Source organism: Chionomys nivalis, chromosome 3, assembly GCF_950005125.1.
Source record: "Chionomys nivalis chromosome 3, mChiNiv1.1, whole genome shotgun sequence".
NCBI classification, from domain to species: Eukaryota; Metazoa; Chordata; class Mammalia; order Rodentia; family Cricetidae; genus Chionomys; species Chionomys nivalis.
In genome coordinates, this window is record NC_080088.1 from 7652846 (window position 1) to 7675440 (window position 22595).

Below are 22595 nucleotides of genomic sequence, written 5' to 3' on the forward strand. Positions count from 1 at the left end.
TCTCTGCCTCTGTTTCCATCAGTTGCTGGATGCAGGTTCTATGGTGATATTTAAGATATTTATCAGTTTGACTATAGGACAATGCCAGTTCGGGCACCCTCTCCTCTATTGCTTAGGGTCTTAGCTGGGCTCATTCTTGCTAGAGAAGCTAAGTAATAAGGTGAACTCAAAGAAAAACATATAGACCCGCCTGGAAAGTCAAAATAGACAGGATCACCTGACAAAATTGGGTACATAGGGGTGGGGGGAGAAGGGAGGGTGGAAGGGGAGGGCAAGGAGAACTTGAGGGAACAGGATAGTTGAGATGGAGCAAGGACAGAGATAAGAGCAAGGAAAGGGATACCTTGATTGAGGTGGCCAGTATGGGATTAGCAAGAAACCTGGCTCTAGAGAAAGGAATTGACCTTTTGTTTTCTTTCTTAAAATCCATAATCTTTGGTGGTGCACGCCTTTAATCCCAGCACTCGGGAGGCAGAGGCAGGCGGAACTCTGTGAGTTCGAGGCCAGCCAGGTCTAAAAAGGGAGTTCCAGGACAGGCTCCAAAGCTACAGAGAAACCCTGTCTCGAAAAACCAAAAAAAAAAAAAAAAAAAAAATCCATAATCTTTTAGACTCTGAGCGTGAGACAAAAAGGCTTTCTCCATACAGTTGGGGAAGCTCAGTTTGCAAAATTGCTTTTGTAAATAAGACAGATAAACACTATTTTACTCTTTGGTTATGAATCTCGTCATATAACCAGTGACTCTTCAACATGTATCCTTGGTTTCATTTTTCTGCTTTTGGGCATTTCTTGTTTCCAAAGTATAGACTTGGAATCATTGCAAAGACCCAGAGAGAAAGACAGACACCTAACCTGAAGCTCCTTGTGACCGATTAGTTATGTTGTTTGGAGTTTCCTTCTCATTGATAGTTCCTATTACCTTTCTCAGTCAAAGGAAATGACTTTCAGGAAAGTCATGGAAACAGTGTTAATGCTTACTTAGTACCTCACTGTGGAGTCAGGAGATGTAGCTTCTAACACAGGGTCGCCATGAATGAGGCCCCTTCTCCTGCCTGTTTTCTTACCTCAAGGGGAAGGAAGCAAGAGGGAAGTGCTATGTCGGAAGAGTGCCCTCCCCAGTGGCTCCATGTTCTCTTCTTGGCCCCATTTGTCCCTTAGGAGCCAGTGCCTAGAGATTGAGCTTAATTTTATTCTTATGTATCACTTTTTTTTTCTTAAAGATTCGTAGAAGATAAAATGTGGGTAACATTTTTGGAGGGAAGCTCTGCCTTGAATGTTCTGAGCCTGAATGGTAAAGAGGTAAGGTAGATTTGATGATTCTAAACATTTGAAGTGTCTGAAGATTATGCTTTTACAAGCATACTATGAGAGTATCTAAATGTATTTTCAGTTAAGATAGAATACTGTGAACTGCATAAGGGTTACTTCGTATTTTTATTTAGACTAGTTTTCTGCCTAACTTAAAGTTATTTTACTTTCTCCTTAGAGATATTAACCATTGACAGAAATGAAAAGGAAAGCATTTTCACTGCCTGATTTGATTTTACCATATTTAATGCAAAATATTTAAAAATTTTAGTTAAGGATAGATAGTTCAGCTCCTGTGCACATTGTTGTCAAGTGGAGGACATGCTTTGTTTACAAGAACCGGGGCAGAAGGTCCTCATCATTTCCAAGGAATTACCTGGAAGCTAAGGAAAGGCTTTGCTCTCAGTTCCCTCTTCCGGCATGAATACGTAATTGCCACAGATGGCAAACACCACACTGTGGCACTTTCAGATGGAACAGCTGAGGATGTTCTGAGCCTGTGATTTGAAATGTCACCAATGGGGAACTTAGACCAGTGACTTGTGAAAGGATGCATCTGTCCTGCGTTGCTAAGGATATGGTCAGTGGGTACACTAGATGGAACTCTGGGTTCAGTTTCTCCAGCAATGAGCAGCTCCCTCTGAAGTTTACCTGCTTTCTCTTGTCGTGTTACTTTTGCTTCCTTGAAGAAACATATTTGCATGTGTACATTGCTTGAGTTTCTTTTGTTTTTATGTTTTGTTTTTTAATGCAGTACTAATGTATTCATGTCAAAATGAATTACAGGAAAAAAAACAGAGAATGTAAGATAATATATTTAGTTGACCCTTTTAGAAGTTACATATTTCTACACCTCTAATGTATTGCCTTTGTTAGAACCACTAATTTAACCCAATTTTTTCAGGAATTATCCAATTTCATAGAAAAATCAGAAGAGGCTGGGCATGGTAGCACATACCTGTGATCCTAGCTCTTGGTAGGCTGAGGAAGGGGCCTTACTGAATTTTAGGCCAGCTTGGGCTACACAGTGAGACTGTGTCTCAAAAAACAAAAAGCAACACACACACACACACACACACAACAAACAAATGATAAAAATAATTTTTAAAATATAATATTTGATAAATATAGAAGATTTTTGTTGATTTTAAAGGATGACCTGTGAAATATGTAGGTAAATGATGAATTCAACTGAATTTAATACTTGAGTTTGATAAGCAAGTAAGAGATTTAAGCCCTTTGGCTTCAAAGCTCTGTTGCTGTTAGACAAGCCATGAGTAGCTTTTAACCTCTGTGCCTTCAGGAATCCTGAGAGCAATAATCCTGGAATCTGTCCACAGAATTGCCCCGTCAGCACAGTGTGTCGACCATAGCTATACAGGTCATTTATAAAATATTTATTAATATTTTAAAAGTTAATCTTCTTATCACTAAAGAACCCTTCAAACAAAAGAAAGTTGAAACTGTATAAAAGAGCTGGTAACTAGGAAGCTAGTCTGTTGTATAGTGTGGATTTTCAGTGAGACCTTTGCCTCTCTAACATCTCCATGTCCTTGACGAAGGAGTCTTATGCCCAAGAACAAAGTTTTAAAGAATTTAAAAACTACACCACAGTGTAGCTTGATTATAACATATTGGTGACTTTATGAAATCATATTTAGATCTAAAGCCACTTAAAAGCATAAGGAAAGCTGAAGACTTGCTTGGTAAGTGTCAGCCATTCTAGCTCCAGAACAGCTAATTTTTGTAGAAGATTTAAAGTAATCTTCACATACCATTCTTCGTACATGTGAAATGCTAAAGCCACAGGTTCGTATGTAGCAGCATACAGTGGAGCAGCTCTCAGGACCATCATGCCAGAGTAGAGAGGACCACGATAGCAAGTGTGTGTTCAAGGCCTCTGTCTCCCCTGCGGTTGTTTCCATTTAGTTTATGGGTCCAAACTGTAACAATAGACTATCAGTAGTTTGTATTTGGCCAGGAAGAGATGCTGGCTAGAGAAAAGGAATCCTAATTACTTTTACTTGACATCATAGGCTTTTATAGGCAGAATGATGAAAGCCTGCACATGGGAGAATTTTAGTATGTAGGGAAGTCTTTATTTTGATTAGAATCCAACTAAACCATTGGTGCCATTGCATAAGGTGACACAGGCACCCTTCTCCCACGTTAGTTTCTGTGTTACTAAGCTTTTCTTGCACATCTTTTTTATGCCAACTAGTTATTAAATCGGACTATAACAATTACCTTAAAAAGTCCAGACTGGATCAAGAATTTGGAAGAAGAGATGAGTTTGGAGAAAATCAGTGTCACATTGCCCTCATCAACGAGCTCCACCCTGCTCGGTGAGGACGCAGAGCTCACTGCCGATTTCGACATGGAAGGTTCGTATGTTGACCAGACTTACTCTGTGTTTGCACCCTCCCAGCACTGACGACTTAGTGTCCAGTTTATCCCTCTCCTTGTATCTCATCATATTAGACTTGGGAAGTCCTATGTTGTTTTATCATTAAATAGTAAATACATTTGCATATTTTACTCTATATTGTATAATAAAAGCACAGGATGATATTTTGTTTGTGCCAATAATTACAGTGAAGCATAAGTTCCAAATGATTCTTTTTACTGCTGAAATGAGTTCATAATAATTACTACAAAAGAAATGTTTCAAAGGAAACCAGAGAGAGTCCAAGTTACTGGGAACACATTCATGTGAAACTGAACCCATGCATAGAAAGGTATCTACTTCAGTTGAAATTTTGAGACAAATTATCTGGGTGTTGTAGTTTTCTTAAACATTATTTGAAAGTACATTTGCTTTCTAAATCTATGTTATGTGTGTGAGCATAGTTTTCATTAGGATATACTTTGTTTTTTGTTTGTTTGTTTTTGTTTTTTGAGACAGGTTTCTCTGTAGCTTTGGAGCCTGTCCTAGAACTAGCTCTTATAGGCCTCGAACTCACAGAGATCCACCTGCCTCTGCCTCCTGAGTGCTAGGATATACTTGTGATAGAGTGAATGATTAATGTGTGTAAGGCCCTGGGTTCTATCACTGGCCTCCCCAGAAATGTGTACCTGACTCTGCACCTTTAGATAACACATCTAAGTGAGACATCTTTTAGGATAATCACTAGCTTTTATATTGGTCATTTACTTGATCCACACATAAATACACAATTTTTAGATGCTAAGTTATGTTGGTTCCCTTTCTAGTTATGGCCAAATACCTTTCAGAAACAAGTTCAGGAGAAGATAATAATGTTTTCAGATGTTCAGTTGGGCGCCACTCTGTTGTAATATGAGCGGCAGGGCTGCGTCCCCGGCACCCAGCCGCCCGCATGGCTAGCTTATGCCCCAAAATAATTACATGAAAACTATATTCTTTTAAACACTGCCTGGTCCATTAGTTCCAGCCTCTTATTGGCTAGCTCTTACATATTGATCTAACCCATTTTTAATATTCTGTGTAGCACCACGAGCTGGCTTACCAGGAAAGATCTTAACCTGATCTGTCTGAAATGGGAAAATCATGGCGACTCCTCACTCAGCTTCTTTCTCCCAGCATTCTCTTCTGTTTACTCCACCCACCTAAGGGTTGGCCTATCAAATGGGCTAAGGCAGTTTCTTTATTAGTTAACCAATGAAAACAACAGATAAGATACAAGAACCACCTCCATCATGATTGGTACATATACTTGGAGGAGCATCATGGAGGCAGGAACAGATGGTGAAAGCTGGTCTTTTCTTCTTAGCAGATAAGAAGCAAAAAAAAAAAAAAAAGGCGGGAGAGGTGCATATGAAAATAGGCCAAAGCAGGAAATAGACCCAGAGACAAACTCCTACTGACCTAATCCTCCAACTTTCTACCACTTTCCAACAATGCCGTTTCCATTTGTTATATCAGAGCTGTCTGATCTCCTCTGGGTGCTCTCACAGGCGGAGCCAGAGGTAGGCTGTACTGCTCTCCCAGTTATTTGTCCCATCAAAATTAACCATCATCGAGGTGCATGCCAGGTGCTGCAAATTCTGTGACCGTGTTCTTTGTTAGCTCTAGAACTCACTGTATGCTGGGTGCTTTGCAGGCAATCATAGTAAGTGATATCAGCGTGATAATGAACGGTGGTATGATGCCCATGGGAAAGTTTGTAGTCTAGAAAAAATAAAGTCAAGGGGCTGCAGAGATGGCTCAGTGGTTAAAAGCACTGGCTGCTCTTGTAGAGGACCCAGGTTTGGTTCCTGTAGGAGGGAGGCCGCTTGTATGTTCTCGGTAGTCCAGACCCAAAATAATCACACAGAAACTATATTATTTAAATCAATGCTTGGCCCAATAGCTCTAGCTTCTTATTGGCTAACTCCCACATAGTACTTTAACCCATTTCCATTAATCTGTGTATTGCCACGTGACTGTGGCTTATCAGCAGAGTTCCTGCTTCTGTCTCTGGCAGGGGCTACATAACTTCTCTCTGACTCCGCCGCCTTTCTCCCAGCATTCAGTTTAGTTCTCCCTGCCTAGCTCTGTTCCCCTATAGCTCTGCTGTAGGCCCAAAGCAGTTCCTTTATTAACCAATGATATTACAGCATACAGAAGAGAAACCCACATCAGGGTCCCAGCACCCACATGGTGATTCTGTAACTCCAGTTCCATGGGATCCAGTGCCTCTTGTGGCCTCTTCAGGCACTGCACTTGTGTTGTGCATACACATACATGCAGATAAACTCTCATACACATAAAAGTAAAGACATTGTTAAGGTCAAGAAAGTATAAACAGGAAAGAATGGTCCATGACATCTCAGAGAGATGAGGGACAAAATAAGGACAGAAACTTGTCTAATTTAGGAGCAGTGAGGGAAGCTGTTAGTGACCTTTGTAAGAGTGATTTTGGTATGGTAAAAGCAGATGGTGAAATTGCTCTGGGTGGCAGGTGAAGAAGTAGGGGTGCAGAACAGTTGCTTTAAATGGGGGTGCTGAGAGTGCTCAGTGGTGCTCAGTGCAGGCTACTGTGAGAGCACTGACAGAAGAACAAGGTCTCTGAGGGAAGAGGGCAGTGCTGGCCTCATCCGATCTGCCGGTCATGCCTGAGTGCCAGCTGTGCGGTGAAAATGCCGCTCACGGGAACTTGGTGACGGAGGCTCCACCTGCAGACTTCTCTTCCTTCTGAACCTCAAGTGCTCAAATGGTTTGCTGGACTGAGACATTCCACATTTTAGGGGACTTGAGGAGACATAGTGTTTCTGGCAAAAGGAAATGAGAAGAATAAATAAGAAATCAGAATTTTCAGGCAACTTGGGGGACCCAAAGGAAATTGAAAACTACAAACCTGCCATTATGATCATGATGATGGTGTGGTTTTCTTCAGGAAGTGGCACTCCCTGACGAGTGCGCTGTGGAGACATGAAGTAGTGGGACTGGCCTATGAAAGGGCTGTTGGGCACAGGCAATGGAAGAACCGTACAGTGGGGGAACTGCTGAAGCTAAACACAGGAGGGTCCACCTTGGACGGGCTGGAACACTAGGAAGCTAAACACAGAAGGGTCCACCTTGGACAGGGCTGGAACACTAGGAAGCTAAACACAGAAGGGTCCACCTTGGACAGGGCTGGAACACTAGGAAGCTAAACACAGGAGGGTCCACCTTGGACGGGCTGGAACACTAGGAAGCTAAACACAGAAGGGTCCACCTTGGACAGGGCTGGAACACTAGGAAGCTAAACACAGGAGGGGCTGCCTTGGACGGGCTGGAACACTAGGAAGCTAAACACAGAAGGGTCCACCTTGGACAGGGCTGGAACACTAGGAAGCTAAACACAGGAGGGGCTGCCTTGGACGGGCTGGAACACTAGGAAGCTAAACACAGGAGGGGCTGCCTTGGACGAGCTGGAACACTAGGAAGCTAAACACAGAAGGGTCCACCTTGGACAGGGCTGGAACACTAGGAAGCTAAACACAGAAGGGTCCACCTTGGACAGGGCTGGAACACTAGGAAGCTAAACACAGAAGGGTCCACCTTGGACAGGGCTGGAACACTAGGAAGCTAAACACAGAAGGGTCCACCTTGGACAGGGCTGGAACACTAGGAAGCTAAACACAGAAGGGTCCACCTTGGACAGGGCTGGAACACTAGGAAGCTAAACACAGAAGGGTCCACCTTGGACAGGGCTGGAACACTAGGAAGCTAAACACAGAAGGGTCCACCTTGGACAGGGCTGGAACACTAGGAAGCTAAACACAGAAGGGTCCACCTTGGACAGGGCTGGAACACTAGGAAGCTAAACACAGAAGGGTCCACCTTGGACAGGGCTAGAACACTAGGAAGCTAAACACAGAAGGGTCCACCTTGGACAGGGCTAGAACACTAGGAAGCAAGCTAGATCTTGGTGGAGTGAAAGAAAGTGACCCGAATGAAGTATTTGCCAGTCAGTAAGTGTCCAGAGATTGGGTAGGCTGGGGCTGTTGCTGTCAGTGGGGACAAAGCTGAGGCATTCGGATTGTTCCACTTGCTGTCCATAGGACTTTGGTGTGTGCAGAAAGGTGATAGTGCCCACGTACCACTGTGCTTTGTGCTTAGTCCTGACTGACTATCCTTAGTTCTAGTCACTGGAAGGTCGGAGGGTAGAGATTTCTGAAGTGGGTGGGATAAAGGGTGTTCCAAGCTCCTGGTGACATAGCCTTAAAAATAGCACTTGGGAGGAAGGCTTATGTTCTGGGTTCGGAATCCTGTTGCACGGGGTACCCTGATCCTGCTTTCCAACCCTTAGGTTAAGTGGAGATGAGCCCTGATGGGAGAAACAGGATCTATGTTGGGTGGAAGAGCGTGAAGTGGGAGACTTCTGGTTAAGGCAGCAGTTCTCAACCTGTGGGTCATGACCACCTTGTATCTCTTAGCCCTGTACAGCCTAATATGAAAAGTTAAAATGATGGTGTCTTTGGTGGCCTTGCTTTTTTTGTTAGGCGATGTCGATGACTATAGTGCTGAAGTAGAGGAGCTTCTCCCTCAGCATCTACAGCCGTCCTCAAGTTCTGGCCTTGGCACTTCTCCAAGCTCTTCACCCCGGACCAGTCCCTGCCAATCACCTACAATGCCAGAGTACTCCGCACCGTCTCTTCCTGTCAGACCCAGCCGAGCACCCTCAAGAGCTTCAGGACCCCTGAGTTCCCAGAGTGTGTACTTTATGTGTTCGTGTGACTCTGTCTAGCCAGTCTTGGGACCCGTTGTGTCCTAGTTGGCTTTCTATTGCTGTGCTAAAACACTGGCCAAAGCCAGCCTGGGGAAGGAATGGTTGTTTGGCCTACAGATTCATTAAGAGGAGCCAGGACAGGAGCTCAAGCCAAGAACCTGGAGGCAGGAGCTGATGCAGAGACCATGGAGGAACACTGCTTCCTGGCTTGCTCTCCATGGCTAGCTCAGCCTGCTTTCCTATTCCACCTGGACCACCTGCCCAAGGATAGCACTGCCCACAATGGTCTGGGCTTTCCCAGGCCTGTCTGATGGGGACAATTCCTCAGTTGAGTTTCCTTCTTCCCCAGCGACTCTGACTCTAACGTGTATCGAGTTAACAAAACTCACAAGTAAACATTGTTTAACTTTTTAGCCCATGCACTGAGTGCCCTGAAACAGGAAGCGGATTTCCTCAGCCATGACTCTTAGTGGGGCAGACTCTCAGTCGTTGCTGCTGATTGGGAATTATCCTATTGATGTGTGTTAGGATTGTCTATGTTTTACAACTTGTGATTTTCCGTCCATTTGGGCTCCCCCTTCCACTTCTTTGTCGGCCAGCAAGTTGTGTATGACATAGTTGAAACAGTAAAATTTTGTCCCTTAAGAGAATTTCTCAGCAAGTCAGCTCTTAGCACCTCTGCCAGATAAGAGGTCAGCACAGGGTAGCACATGGTGCCCATGGTTCCAGACAGTGGTTCCTTTATTCATTGTTGCTTTATTCACACTGGAAATGTTTTACTATGCCTTTAGTACAGAATTTTTGGAGGATAAATTTGGGGCATTATCATTACATATATACATTCCTTCCCACTGTCCCCTGGTTGGCCCCTGATCTTACCTCCTCCCTTTTTAGGTTCTCCAGTTGACACTCAGCCAGCAGCCCAGAAAGATTCTTCCCAGACCTTAGAGCCCAAGAGGCCACCCCCTCCCCGCCCAGTTGCTCCTCCAGCACGCCCTGCCCCACCACAGAGACCACCTCCACCTGCAGGTAACCGATTACTCTTGGGTGTCTGCTTAACTTAAAATTCTCCTCCTCCTCATTTTGAAAGCATTGTGCATGCTTTCACGCTGCTAGACTCTGGATTCTGTTTGTGTTTGTATAATCATTATTACTTCTTAAGCTTCTCTAAGAGGAGCCACAGGATGATGTGTCTGTCAAGCAGATTTCTTGAGCATGTGGTAGGCTGCCTCTTTGCCTGTGCACAAGGGAGGCTTCTTTGGGTCTTGCTAACTTGATGTATTTTTGTGCATGTATGATGTTCTTGGGTAAAATGGGTTTAATTTTTTTAATTCCTCATCTATAGCTTTATAAAGACAACTAACATTTATTTGTGGAAATTTTATTTTAAAACTGAAGAGCATACATGTTTTTAATATGTTTTACATGTGTCTTTAAATGTTCTCTTAGCTAAATACAATGTTCACTTCCTGTGGGCATATGCATTGAAGAATGGCTTTGTGTAGTGTCTGGATATTTACATAGTCATACATATGTGCTGTCATGACTGTTGGAGCAGATCTTGACATCTCAACTCTTTATTTAATGTCATTTCCTTTCTGCTGCCTAATTTCTTATGAACGCTAAGGGGCTAGGAGTCCTGCACCTGCTAGGAAAGAATTTGGAGGTAACCGTTTACATTTGCTATCCTGTGTGAACGCTGGTTTATTGTTTTGGAGTTTGAACTCTATAATCAGAAACAGTTTAGGTCTGTTTGGTAAGCATCAAAATGAATGACATTTATTTTCCATATTATAAAGTTCCAAACTTTATATGTTTCTGTTAACGTACTAGAGCTTGGTTTTATCTGTGAGTAGAACTAATAAACTATATCTTACTTTGCATTTTGAATAACTCATCGAATTCTTGCCTCATCTGTTTATGCAAAACTATGATTTTCTTTTCAGTGAGGCAATTTTTATTCAATATTGGATGCTTTTATTTAAAATGTAATTTATTTAGTTAACATGAAAACTGAAAGTAGGAATGGGAATGTGCCAAGTGTGCCTACCTGAAATGTACAAGCCATGGATTCCGTCCCAGCACTTAAACACGGAGGTAAAACTGACAGCTCATTCTGCAGGGTTCATTGCTGAGTTCATATCATCTAAGTCTCAAGAAAAGATGGAGATTGTACCAATTCTTCAAAGAGCTTAGCAGCTCCAGTGTTGATGATGCTCCTAAAGCCCCTGGCCATGCAGAGTTGTTGTGTTCAGCTGAGATTCAGGTCAGTTGTGGCCACCTACCACTGCTTAGGTGAAGATTTTAGTGACTTTGTAATAAGGGTGGCTACATGATTTGAACAGGATAGCTCCTATGAAACATTTCTTTTTTCTTTAGAAAATTCTTTTTATTTTTAGGGTGAATTCCACTTTACTAGGAAACTAATCTGTAGAAATTAAATTTTAAAATGAATTTGAGAAAACTTGTATCATATTAGCAAATCAGTAGCTTTTTTAGAAATCTGTTTTCATTTTAAAATGGCTCCCTTCATAAGTCTGCTACAACTTATCTTACCCTGCAGCCAGTAATCCTTCGAAACAGTAAGCTTAGGGAATCCATCAGAAACTAACTCCTAAGAAAGTAATGTCTTTTTGTAGAAATTTAAGATGGATTTGAAACTTTATGATTATTTTTCTTTTTACTATCAAATAATGTATTAGTAATCTAGACATAAGAAATGACATGATTAGCTGGGCGGTGGTGGCGCACGCCTTTAATCCCAGCACTTGGTAGACAGAGGCAGGTGGATCTCTGTGAGTTCGAGGCCAGCCTGGTCTACAAGAGCTAGTTCCAGGACAGGCACCAAAACTACAGAGAAACCTTGTCTCGGGAAAAAATAAAACAAAAAACACAGAGAGAGAGAGAGATAATCATAAAGTTTTGCATTAGATTTTTTTTTTGGTTCCTTACTGCTGGTAATTTCAGATATGAAAAGGAAGCAATGCTCCTGCTTATGTTCTTAGATCTGAGAAAAAGGAGGAGTCAGCTTTGAGCTAAAATAACTTTGATAACTTCCAAGAGATTTAAAGCAATAAAAGGCCCTTCATTTAAGAATAATCGTGTCCCTGCCTTTCATCCTGTGCTCTGGACTCTGAACTATATATAGCTTTTGTTCTTTCTCTAAAAAGGTGTTGGAGCCCCTCCCAGTCCTGGGGTAGCTAGGAGAGAGATGGAAGGTAACAAGAATTTTTACATTATAGATATGGTTCTTGTTCTCAATGTCAGCCCCTCCAGTGTTTCATGGCTTACTAAATCCTACCAAAGTAGACACCTCTCCTTGTCCTTACACACACCTTATGCTTTTCTCTTTTCCTTCTCTGTTGTATGTGTAGTTCCCAGTGGCTACCCATTTAATGTCTTAGCCCTGAGGTTCCTGTGTTGTTCATACCTAGTCCTGTGTACTTGGACTATGAACTCACCATTGAAAGAATGAATAAGTCACGTGTTTACTAATGCTCTTGATTAACCTGAAGGTTAGTAGATTAGTAACTGTAAGGTACTAGAATCGAGTATTTTTTTTTTTTTTTTTTTTTTGGTTTTTTTCGAGACAGGGTTTCTCTGTGGTTTTGGAGCCTGTCCTGGAACTAGCTCTTGTAGACAAAGGTGGTCTCGAACTCACAGAGATCCGCCTGCCTCTGTCTCCCGAGTGCTGGGATTAAAGGCGTGCACCACCACCGCCCAGCAGATTTTTCTTTTTATAAAAGGTGTTTCTAAATATTTTTGGTATTGGGCTAGATTGCTTAAAAGACCACTTGTTGAGGCCGTTTGTTAAGACTACAATTATTTATGAACTGCTGTATTTAATATAACCATTGTACTCGAATTTCTCCTCACAATGGAAAGTCGAGGATAATGCCTAATGGCGTCTTTACTCTTTCTGTCTCCCTGAGTAATTTCACTTCATTCTTAGGCTGCCTTCCTGAGTTTGAACCATAATGTAACTCTTCATGTCCGTGTGTCTGTACTTGTCTTCTGTCTTGGTCCTGATAGTCTATTATAGATTCTGAAAGACCTCATCCTAAGATAGCTTTACCCACAGTTAGACCTGTGCTATGACAGGCAGAGCTGTAGGAGCTGTGGCTCAGGAGCCATTTGTCTGCCAAGCTGTAAGGAACAGCTGACCAAGTCTTCAAGGTTCATGGACAGAGGTCTGTGAAGACTGTCACCTCAGTGTGACTCCCTTTGTCTCCCATGCAGGTCTCTCTAATACTCCAGTTTCTGTCTTTACACAAAGCTACGTGCCTGTTTTGTTGCCGTCTCGTGCCTTTGTCTCTGCTGGCAATGAACAGCGTAACCAGGTGATGCCATGCACTGTTGATTTCTTGTTTACCTATGGTTGGTTCTTTTTCCTTTCTGTTCCAAAGCACCCAAAAGCCCAGGAACAACACGGAAAGATAATATAGGTAAAAACACTTGAATGTAGTTACTCCCCCTTAAAACAATAGACACTTGAAATAGAAGTGCATGGTTTCTTATTTCTTTATACTTTTCACTTTTTTAAAAAAAAAAAACTTTCTTTTTTATACTTAAATACACAATGTGATGTCTTTGTTTCAGGACGTAATCAGCCTTCACCTCAAGCAGGACTTTCAGGCCCAGGACCTGCTGGATATGCTGCAGCCAGACCGGTAGGTAACACCTGGCCTGGGAGTTAAGAGGTATTTCTTCTAAGGTCCAGTTTGCAACTAATCTGTTTGATAACCTTGGAGGAAATCGGGGGAAATCTCCCAGGCTTCAGCTTTTCAACTCTAAAATAAGGGAACTGGTGCTCTCCAAGCTTTATCTCAACTCTCACCTTTCTCCCATACCTCCAAATGACCACACTAACATCTTGGTGTCTCTTAAAATATGAAGGAGTAATGTATTTTCTTAGTATCTCTTAAAATATGAAGAAGTAAATAATGTATTTGGATAGCTGTTTATCACGTAACCTATTTAATCAATAGAAATACAAAGTTATCCTTCCAGCCAGGTATGGTGACATCCAACTTTAATCTCAGCACTAAGGATGCAGGATCTCTGCGAGATGGAGGCAAGCATGGTCTATATAGTAAGTTCCAGAATACTCAGAGAGAGACCTTGTCTTTAAAAAAGGCTTTTTAAAGAAGGACTTTAATTAGCATAAAATTATAATACAATACTTAAACTGGTTCTGAAGATACTAAAACTAGGAAGGCAGATGGCTTATAAGATTTTTTGCCCTAGTTTATAATACTTTATAAATCTCTGGCTTCTGTTTGTTTAGGATATATTTTGTTATATACATACAGTTTCCATTATTCACTCAAATGAAATTTTTCTGAGCTGTAACAGTTTTTCAGAAAGAAACAGATAGAGCCATGGATGGCTCGGTGGGTAGAGTGCTTGCTACGCAGGCCTGACGACCTGAGCTCTGTCCCCTATAGCCTATGTAATGGTGAAGAGGAGACTGCTCAGCAGTGTCCTGTGACATCACACATATGCCATCCATGAATGCCTGCACACACACAAAGAATAAGAAAGAAAACCATAGGCTAGAGCACCACTATACCAAGACCTTGGGAACCTAAGACACCACTTCTTGTGAAACAGAAACCAGTGTCTTTTTTTTTTTTTTTTTTTTTTTTTTTTTTTGGTTTTTCAAGACAGGGTTTCTCTGTAGTTTTGGAGCTTGTCCTGGAACTAGCTCTGTAGACCAGGCTGGCCTCGAATTCATAGAGATCCGCCTGCTTCTGCCTCTTGAGTGCTGGGATTAAAGGCCTGTGCCACAAGTGCCTGGCAAAACTGCTCTGTCTTTAGTAGCCATCTACTTAACAAACTGAAGTCCACATATATAATACAATTCTACTCTTTAAATTAAACTGTCTGTAAAATATACCTCAAGATATCTGTTACTCTGTTTCACAGGAGCTAAGTTTGCCATATACTGACCACTACCACACCCCCACAGCACCTCGATTATGTAGGGATGGGGATGGAAGTTGGAGTTTCTGTGAGGCTAAAAGTTCTCTTAACACCAGGCCGGGTGTCTTATATCGGTAACCTCAGCATTTAGGTAGCTGAGGCAAGGAAATTGCTATTGTGAGCCCAAGGCCAAACCAATCTGTGTAGTGAGTTCCAGAGCAGCCTGGGACCACAGTGTCAGACCTTAGCTCAAAAAACCTAGACCCAAACCAAGAAAAAACAAACAAACAAACAAACAAACAAAGGCAACTGTGGCTTTAAATAAGTTTTGTGGACTAGACCCTCCAACAAACATACAAGAATAGAAAAAATTTTACCAGTGTGTCTTCTGGCTTATTTAGACATTTAAGAATGTTATTTCATGTTTGGAAAATCAGGAAGGGCTGGAGAGAAGGCTCAGTGGTTAAGAGCACTGGCTGCTCTTCCAGAGGACCTGGGTTCAATTCCCAGCACCCACACCGCTGGACTCTGACACCTCACATAGACACAAATGCAGGCAAAACACCAGTGCACATATAATAAAAGGAATAACTTTTTAAAAACAATGTTGGAGAGGTTGATTCTAAAAATCTCTTAGTGTGTAATGTTCATCTCCATCAGAAGCCTCATCTCTCTGTTAAGATAGCACTGCTGTGGTCAGGTTCCTCACCCTGCGTGCACCTAGCCAGGCCCACCATGCACCTATCCCCTGTATGTTCTGTGTTTCCCCTCCATGCATGTCTTTACCTTAAAGTGCAGGTAACAAATCACATATGAAGTTATTTTGAAAGTTAAATAAAAATGCCTATATTAAAAAAATGCCTAAATCATACTTGCAAGTGCCTGGGCCACAGTACACTGTCAAAAACAAAAGGGAATGTATTGTGTCACTGTTTCAGCTACAAACAGAAAAAGTGGTGAAGTAGGGATTTATACCCAAGAGTCAGTGAGACATGAAAGCAGGCATTTTTTCACAGACTCTAACTGTTGAAGACAGGTTAATGTCACTAGTGTATCCCCATCTCTAGGCAATTCCAGCACGTGCTGGAGTGATCAGCGCCCCTCAGAGCCAGGCACGAGCATCTGCCGGAAGGCTGACTCCTGAAAGCCAGAGCAAGCCCCCAGAGACATCGAAAGGTAGCGTGCTGGGAGCACACTCCCTCTGCTCTCCTCCTTTCCTCTCTTCTCCTGCCACCTAAGATCCAGCTTACTCAGATGGGATCTTCTCCCTTGGCTCCTGGAAATCAGGGGAAAATAGAATGCCTTTGCACATTGCCCTACAGAGAGAGATGGCTTGTGGCTTTTTCAGCACGGTTAACATGACAGCCTTTGGTGTTTTAGGTCCAGCTGTCCTTCCAGAACCACTGAAGCCTCAGGCTGCTTTTCCTACGCAGCCTTCTCTGCCCCCACCTGCTCAAAAGTTGCAGGAGCCTCTTGTCCCCGTGGCAGCACCTATGCCTCCCTCTGGCCCCCAACCGAATTTGGAAACCCCACCACAGCCCCCACCTCGGAGCAGATCATCTCACAGCTTGCCTGCAGACTCCTCACCACAGCTGCAAGTAAGTGTCGTCTCTGGTGCATGTGCTGCATAGCATAGACCCTCGGCTAAGAGTAAATATGCCACTGAAAGTAATAGCACCTTGAAATGATGTTAGTATCATTTGATTCCTGAAATGAATTGCACTCTATTGGCTATTTGAGAATTTTAAGGATTTGTTTGTTTGTTCATATGTGTTGCTTAAGTAAAGTCTCAGAGAGCAACAGGAGTGCTTAGGTAATCCCAGGTTAGGAGGCAGAGATTCACAAGTTCAAGGCCAATATGGTCTTTGTAAAGTGAGTTCCAGGGTAGCAAGGGTTAATCAGTTAAAGAGTTTTCAGATCCCCTGATACTGGATCAGCGTTCTTTAGGAAAGTCCAAGTGGTTCCTCATTTGTAACTTTAAATACATTGTTTGCTTTAGGCAGTTTATTATTTATATGGACAATAATAATAGAGTCCTCTTATTGCTGAGATGATGTTAGTTTTGGAGAGATGCAATCAAGACCTGTTCAGTGTTTAGACATTGGCCTGGGGTGGTCCATTTCCTGCAGACAGAGTGAGTTTTCACTGCCTCCTGATGTAAGCAGTAGTTCTGTGTCGAGCTGCCGCTGGGTCCCTGGGGTTGCTGTCTTACAGGAGCGGCTCATGGGAACCACAGATGACCACATCCTTTCATTTGGGTCTCACAGAAACCGCTCCATGGCCCTGACATGGAGTCATGGACATTCCTGTTGTCTCATATCGGCAGCGCTGCCATGAGACATATAATTGCTCTGCACTATGCTCATTATACTTAAAAGTGTTCTATATTTATTTTCGGGTTAGTTTTGTTGTATGCATGTAAGTAAAGTTGATAAAATAAGTACATTTTGCTGAATCACCATATACAAAATCTTTACTTGAAAATGCCATCAAAACCAAAGCAGTATATAAAGTTTAGAAGTCCATGCTTTAATCTGAAATATTGTGTATTGGCAGTAGTCTTTGAACATATTTTATGAGTAATAACTTGCATTTGTTTCACAGATAGATGGTTATATTGACCTATTTGGCAGGCCATTTCTAACACAGATCTCTGTTGCCTAGCAGAATCTAAAGTAGCTAAGACTCAAAGTAGTCATCAGCAGTTGGTACTTGCTAGACTGTTGCTCACATTGCTGAAAGCTAAAGAAAGCAATAGAAAATATAAAGTGTTCTCAGCTGGTTAATACTAAAAGTTACTCTTACCTTTTAGGTTAAAGTAGAGGTGCTGAAGATATTTAATATAAACCCTTCAAAGAATAAATATCTACTATTCTTTTCCCTCTTCCTCCAACTTTAAAGATTTATTTTTGTATTGTCTATTTAAAAAATTAATTAGAAGGCAGAAATTTTTGAAACTAGTAATCTTGAATACTGTTAAATACAGTTTTAAGGCATTCATTTTAGAGTAGACACACCTTCACTCCACCCACTTTGTAATGTCTGTATCTGAGGTCCATTTCATACTGATGACAGTGCCTTGAACCTTTAACGTAAGCCTGTTCTTTGCTGTCCTGTGCCAGACAGAACTGATGCACATGACTCCAGAGTCATCAAGATGGTGGTGACTCAAGTCACAGAGCATCACACTGATGTATATCAGTGGCTGGACACTGGCCACACATACACAGCCTTCATCCCCAGCACTGGAAAAAAGGGGAGAAGGAAGGGTAAGGAAGTCGAGAAATTCTAAGGTACATAATATATTTAGAATGGCATCTTTTTTTTTTTTAATTTTCAAAAAGATTTTCACTTTATTGAGAAAGACCCAGTTGAGCTTACCAGTTACTAAACTGCACATTCTGTTATTGCTCACACATCTCAGTGTGTACATATAACTTCATTCAGTATCAGGAGGGCCAGTGCCTGAAGAATGCCAGATTTTTTTAAAATACAGCCAGATTATTGAAAGTTTTTTATTTCAATTATAAACAACGAAAATTGGTTTCTTACCTTGTTGTATCTTCCAGCTATCAAATAATAAGGGAATTAATTTTCTAAATCCTTTAGAAAATTTGAGCAGCACTGAGCAAGGCTGGTGCTGACACTCTCTGTTGGGTGACCTGTACCTCAGCAGAGCGGTGTTGGGTACATTTTCTCCAAGAAGGAGAAGTAGTGATAAGAGAATTGAACTGGCTGGTACTCAAGCTGACACTGTTAAAGCTTATATCCTGAGGTTACAAACTGACAGCATCACCTGCACGTGCTCTTCTTGAGCCCCACATGTGACTAGAGCCACAGCTTTCTGAGGACTGTCTGGTTGGGGCTGCGGCTGCTCTGGAATTGTCCTAACTCTTTCCTTTGATGTCTGTGTTCCTTTTCTCAAAGCAGGAGCAACCGTCAGGGTAACAGGTACCTGAGTGTTTATCACCTTCCATGTGCTATCCATCCATCTCCCCAGCGCAGATGTATGAGGCTTTCGCGTCATACATCTCAAGTTTCACCCATTTTTAAATCCACTTGTCCACATTAATAAATTCTATTACCATACCATAAACTCACACCTGCTTTTTCTTAGTATTTTGGATTTTTAGGAACCATTTTAGTTCTTGCTAATGCTTTACCATTTTTTTTGCTTTGTTTTCTATACAAATTAACAAAACTAAAAAGTATAATTTCAAAAAGAAATGATTTGTATATGAAAGCCTACTTGGCTAATCCACTTTGGTTCTTGGTTTTAACAATGGCATAATTACATAAACACAATCTAATTGTTTATTCCTTAGATTTCTTTTGGGAAGTCTTTTTTCAGATAATTTTAGAAGCCAGATTCTTTTTGGTAAGAAAGAGTTGGTACTTTAAAATTAATAGCATTTAAAAAGCCCTTCCAACACCTTTCTCTGCAGAAGCTCCTCTGATGTCAGCACATCTCCACCCTTCCCAGATCCTGCTTAGGTCACAGTTAACCCAGTGTGGATGGTGGTCTGGTCTCACTGTCATGTGCACGCCGGTTTCCTCTGAGCCCGCTCAGTCCAGGGGCTGGGCTGCCCAACCAGCTTCTTGGTGGACAAGGAATTTAGGAGGGAGTGCGATTTTCTTGGCTGCAAAATTGACTCTGAACACCCCTCCCATGGCTCTCGGCTCACAGCCAGTGCACTCAGCGCAGCCTTTTTGGTTTTAGGATTTTTAGAATTGGTGTTCATATAAAATGGAGTGTCCCCACCCCACACTTTAAATAACCCTTGCATTTATCTGTCTTGCTTGATAGGATGAGGAAGGTCCATTAAGGAAAGTTGTGTCATTCAGTGAGCCAGCTCTCATTAAAAAGCAAAGAACCTTTGAAACTCCACTTTTCCAATCAGAAGGGAAAAGACCCCATCCGCAGTTTTGAATTTATGAATATGTTCATAAATTAGCTTTTATTCCTAAAATTGAATTTCTGTGGGGAATTTAGGTGGAAATATAGCCTCATAGATGGGTGTTGGAAGTTTATTATCATATTTACCATATAAGTTTAACTTATCTTAGCATATAAGTTTAAATTTGTGTTAAAATTGAAAAGAACAGGATATGAACAAACTCATATAATTCTCTTTCTTACCATTTCAAAAACTGAATGAAAGAAATTATACCATCACATTTCTTTGAGATTTAAAACATGGATTTAATAGAAGAATTTATTTAGTTATAAATTCTTCAAGAACATAATTTTACCTATTTCATTCTATTTATTAAGCCATCAAAATAAAAACTTATAGTTACTTTTTAGTTTCTAAATTTGTATAGTTGCTCAAGAAAAGGAGAAATAATAGAGATAAGAAGAAAAGGAAATAATAAAGTAAGAACAGTCACTCAGTGTTCATTCTTTTTCAGGTAAAAACAAATGGAGTTTCTGGTGTCAAACAAGAGCCAGCATTGAAGAATGACCCATTTGAAGCTCTCTCACTTAGTCTGCTTGCTGTATCAAAGGCTCAGCTGTCTGCTCAGATGTCACCTGTTCTAACCCCAGACCCAAAGATGTTGATTCAGTTGCCTTCTGCATCGCAAAGTAGTGTTAACTCTTTGAGTTCTGTGAGTTGCATGCCAGCCATGCCCCCAGTTCCAGCTCGGAGTAAGTCGCAGGGAAGTATGGGAACCTCAGCAAACCCGTTTTCCAGCCTGCCCAGCAGGAATCCTTTTACAGACAGGACTGCTGCCCCTGGAAACCCATTTCGAGCTCAGTCACAAGAGTCAGAGGCAACTTCTTGGCTGTTCAAAGAAGAGCCTGTTCCTAGCAGTCCTTTCCCTCCTCTCCTGCCTCTCACTTGTGACACGAGCAAGCCATCCAGTTCACTTGATGGTTTTGAGGACAACTTTGATCTGCAGAGCCAGTCTACAGTAAAAACAAGCAACCCCAAAGGATGGGTAACCTTTGAGGAAGACGACGACTTTCCCACAGCGGGAACGTCCAAGTCAGTCTGTCCAGCGCTGCTGGGTACCGCGCCAGCTTCATCTGATGACTGGAGTAAAGGTGCAGGTGTTGCTTTCTGTGTGCTGCCAGCCAGAAGGCCACCACCTCCTCCTGCCCCTCTGCTCCCACCCAGCACGAGCTTGCCTGCAGGACCTTGCACAACCCTAGCATCTAAGGCCTCTCCCACACTGGACTTTACAGAAAGATAGTTATATGATGGGAAGGGAGTTCCTGCTGGTTTGCTTTGGCTATTTGTTTCTGTTTTGTCGGGCTAGACTCGAGAGAACGGGGCATTAGTTATTCATTATGTGCAATAAGTAATCGTTAAGCGCACTGATATCTATATAAAGACCACCAGAGGGTGTGGTCAACGCTGGAGTTTGTGTATATTGGAAATAACCAAGACATCTTCTTACTAACTGGAGTTCTGGTCCTTCTCTTCAGATGAATAAAGGAGAGCAGGAACCATTTTAAGAAGTGCTCAAAACTACTTTAAAAACTTGTCCTTACTCAGAAATTCACATAAACACCACACAAAGCCAACATAGCTGCAGCTGATACTCTGCCAGCCTGCTGCTGTTTGACAATTGGTACTCACGGATATCTACCAAAGAGCTTCCAGAGTCACAGTTAAACCGTTCTGAGGGCATTGCTTTAGCAAAAGGTATATGCATGTGTTTATATACACACAGACATACATATTTATAAAACTTAAGTCTTGAGATACAATTTTACGCAGCAGTTCTGACAATGTCCTTTTTTCAGTATCTCATCAAGAAGATGGCTACCGCCCAGGTGTGCTTTAGATGCTTTCACTAGTTTTAAAGCCCAGAGTAGGATGACTGCTTTACAGAACTCCTATTGCCTACTATACACCAGCCCTTCAAACTCACCCTCCCCGTACCTCTATTATGCCTTTTTCTGGGGTTACAGTTGGCAGTCCAGGCCTTGTGGTCAGTCACGTGACAGACACTCAGACCGGCAGGGACAGAATAGCAGAGCTAGCATGCTCTCTTCTGTACGACGCTGTTCCTCTCCACCCCTGTTCACCGCTTTGCTCTGAGTGCTCTGAACTGGGAACATATCCCAGGCGTGTGCCCTCCTGTGTGAGGTCATAACCCATCTGTGATGCTGCTTTAAGGTTTTAGAGGCTATACCTCAAATTTGCTGTGGATTCTGTTTCCTGCACTGCCAGTATGCGACCCATCTTGCTCTTATTAATTTTGTGAAGAAGTACATGGAATTTTTACAAAAAAAAACAAAAAAACAAAAAAACATTGTATTTTGATATCGTTAAGTAAGCCAGTTGGGAAAACTCCCTAAGGTGTTGTTTGGTTGGTTGTCAGTTGAAGTTAAAATTATCCTTACACATTAAGACTTCAATGTTCTTTTTATATAAAAATTACATATATACATCTAAGTTCCAGTGTCCACATGAACCTTTAAAGATGTGTATTGTGAGACTAGAAACATGTATAGCTGCCGTACATCCTCGTAGAAGCACAGCAGACTGTTGCACTTGTCATGTAGAGCCGTCTGTTAGGACAGAGCACTTTGCAAATGCTCAGTGTTATCGAATACTGTATCTATAGTGTCCTCGGCTACAGCCAGGAGGGCTGGAGCAGTAACTCTGTGAGGTTCCCATTGTGCTTGTGGGTTCTAATCATTTCAACAGTAGTAGCTCTTCAACCGCAGTATTACGATAGCAATGTGCTTCAAAATGTGAATTAGCTTGTTCCATCTGTGTGACTAGTGTGTATGGTATCCGCTCCCCATTAGCAAGCTAACCCATCGTTAGGAAGCTGACGCAGTGCAACTGCAGCCCTAAGCAGTGTGCCTCGGGGTAAACCACTGTCAAGTCTGTAGAGCAGCTGCTCAGCCTTGTCTGGCCGCACACTGCGGAAACGCACAAAGGAAGTGAAAGTTTGCTACAAAAAACTAGATATTGTGTATGAATATTTACCAGCTCTGGTTAAAGCAGAGCAGAAAATAGACACTAAGAATCTCTGTGAATGTCTGTTCTCTATAGTAGACTGATGTTTATATGTATGTAAGAGTTTTATTGCTTATGTGGCATACAATATTTATAACTATACTTTATAGAAGTACAGTATTAAAGTCCGTGGTATACACTCTGTACATATCCTGTGAAATGTGCTGTCATATGAAATAAATATGTCTTTACCACTAGATGGCTT

General features: G+C 42.0%; 1 protein-coding gene across 21 annotated transcripts in view; it reads left to right on the forward strand.

Moving 5' to 3' along the window:
- Synj1 (synaptojanin 1) overlaps window positions 1-22595 on the forward strand; it is an 83488-nt gene extending 60893 nt beyond the window's left edge. For 4 of the 21 annotated variants that reach the window (XM_057765732.1, XM_057765730.1, XM_057765731.1 and 1 more), the window contains 11 exons: window positions 1221-1299; window positions 3530-3692; window positions 8257-8466; window positions 9378-9512; window positions 10111-10149; window positions 11654-11701; window positions 12890-12928; window positions 13083-13153; window positions 15476-15584; window positions 15789-16006; window positions 19821-22595. In XM_057765732.1, coding sequence (XP_057621715.1) covers window positions 1221-1299; window positions 3530-3692; window positions 8257-8466; window positions 9378-9512; window positions 10111-10149; window positions 11654-11701; window positions 12890-12928; window positions 13083-13153; window positions 15476-15584; window positions 15789-16006; window positions 19821-20606 — 1897 coding nt within the window. In that variant the 3' untranslated portion in view covers window positions 20607-22595. Of the gene's footprint in view, window positions 1-1220; window positions 1300-3529; window positions 3693-8256; window positions 8467-9377; window positions 9513-10110; window positions 10150-11653; window positions 11702-12889; window positions 12929-13082; window positions 13154-15475; window positions 15585-15788; window positions 16007-18335; window positions 18363-19820 lie in introns of those variants that run through there. The other 17 variants (XM_057765740.1, XM_057765745.1, XM_057765743.1 and 14 more) reach the window with 11 other exon arrangements.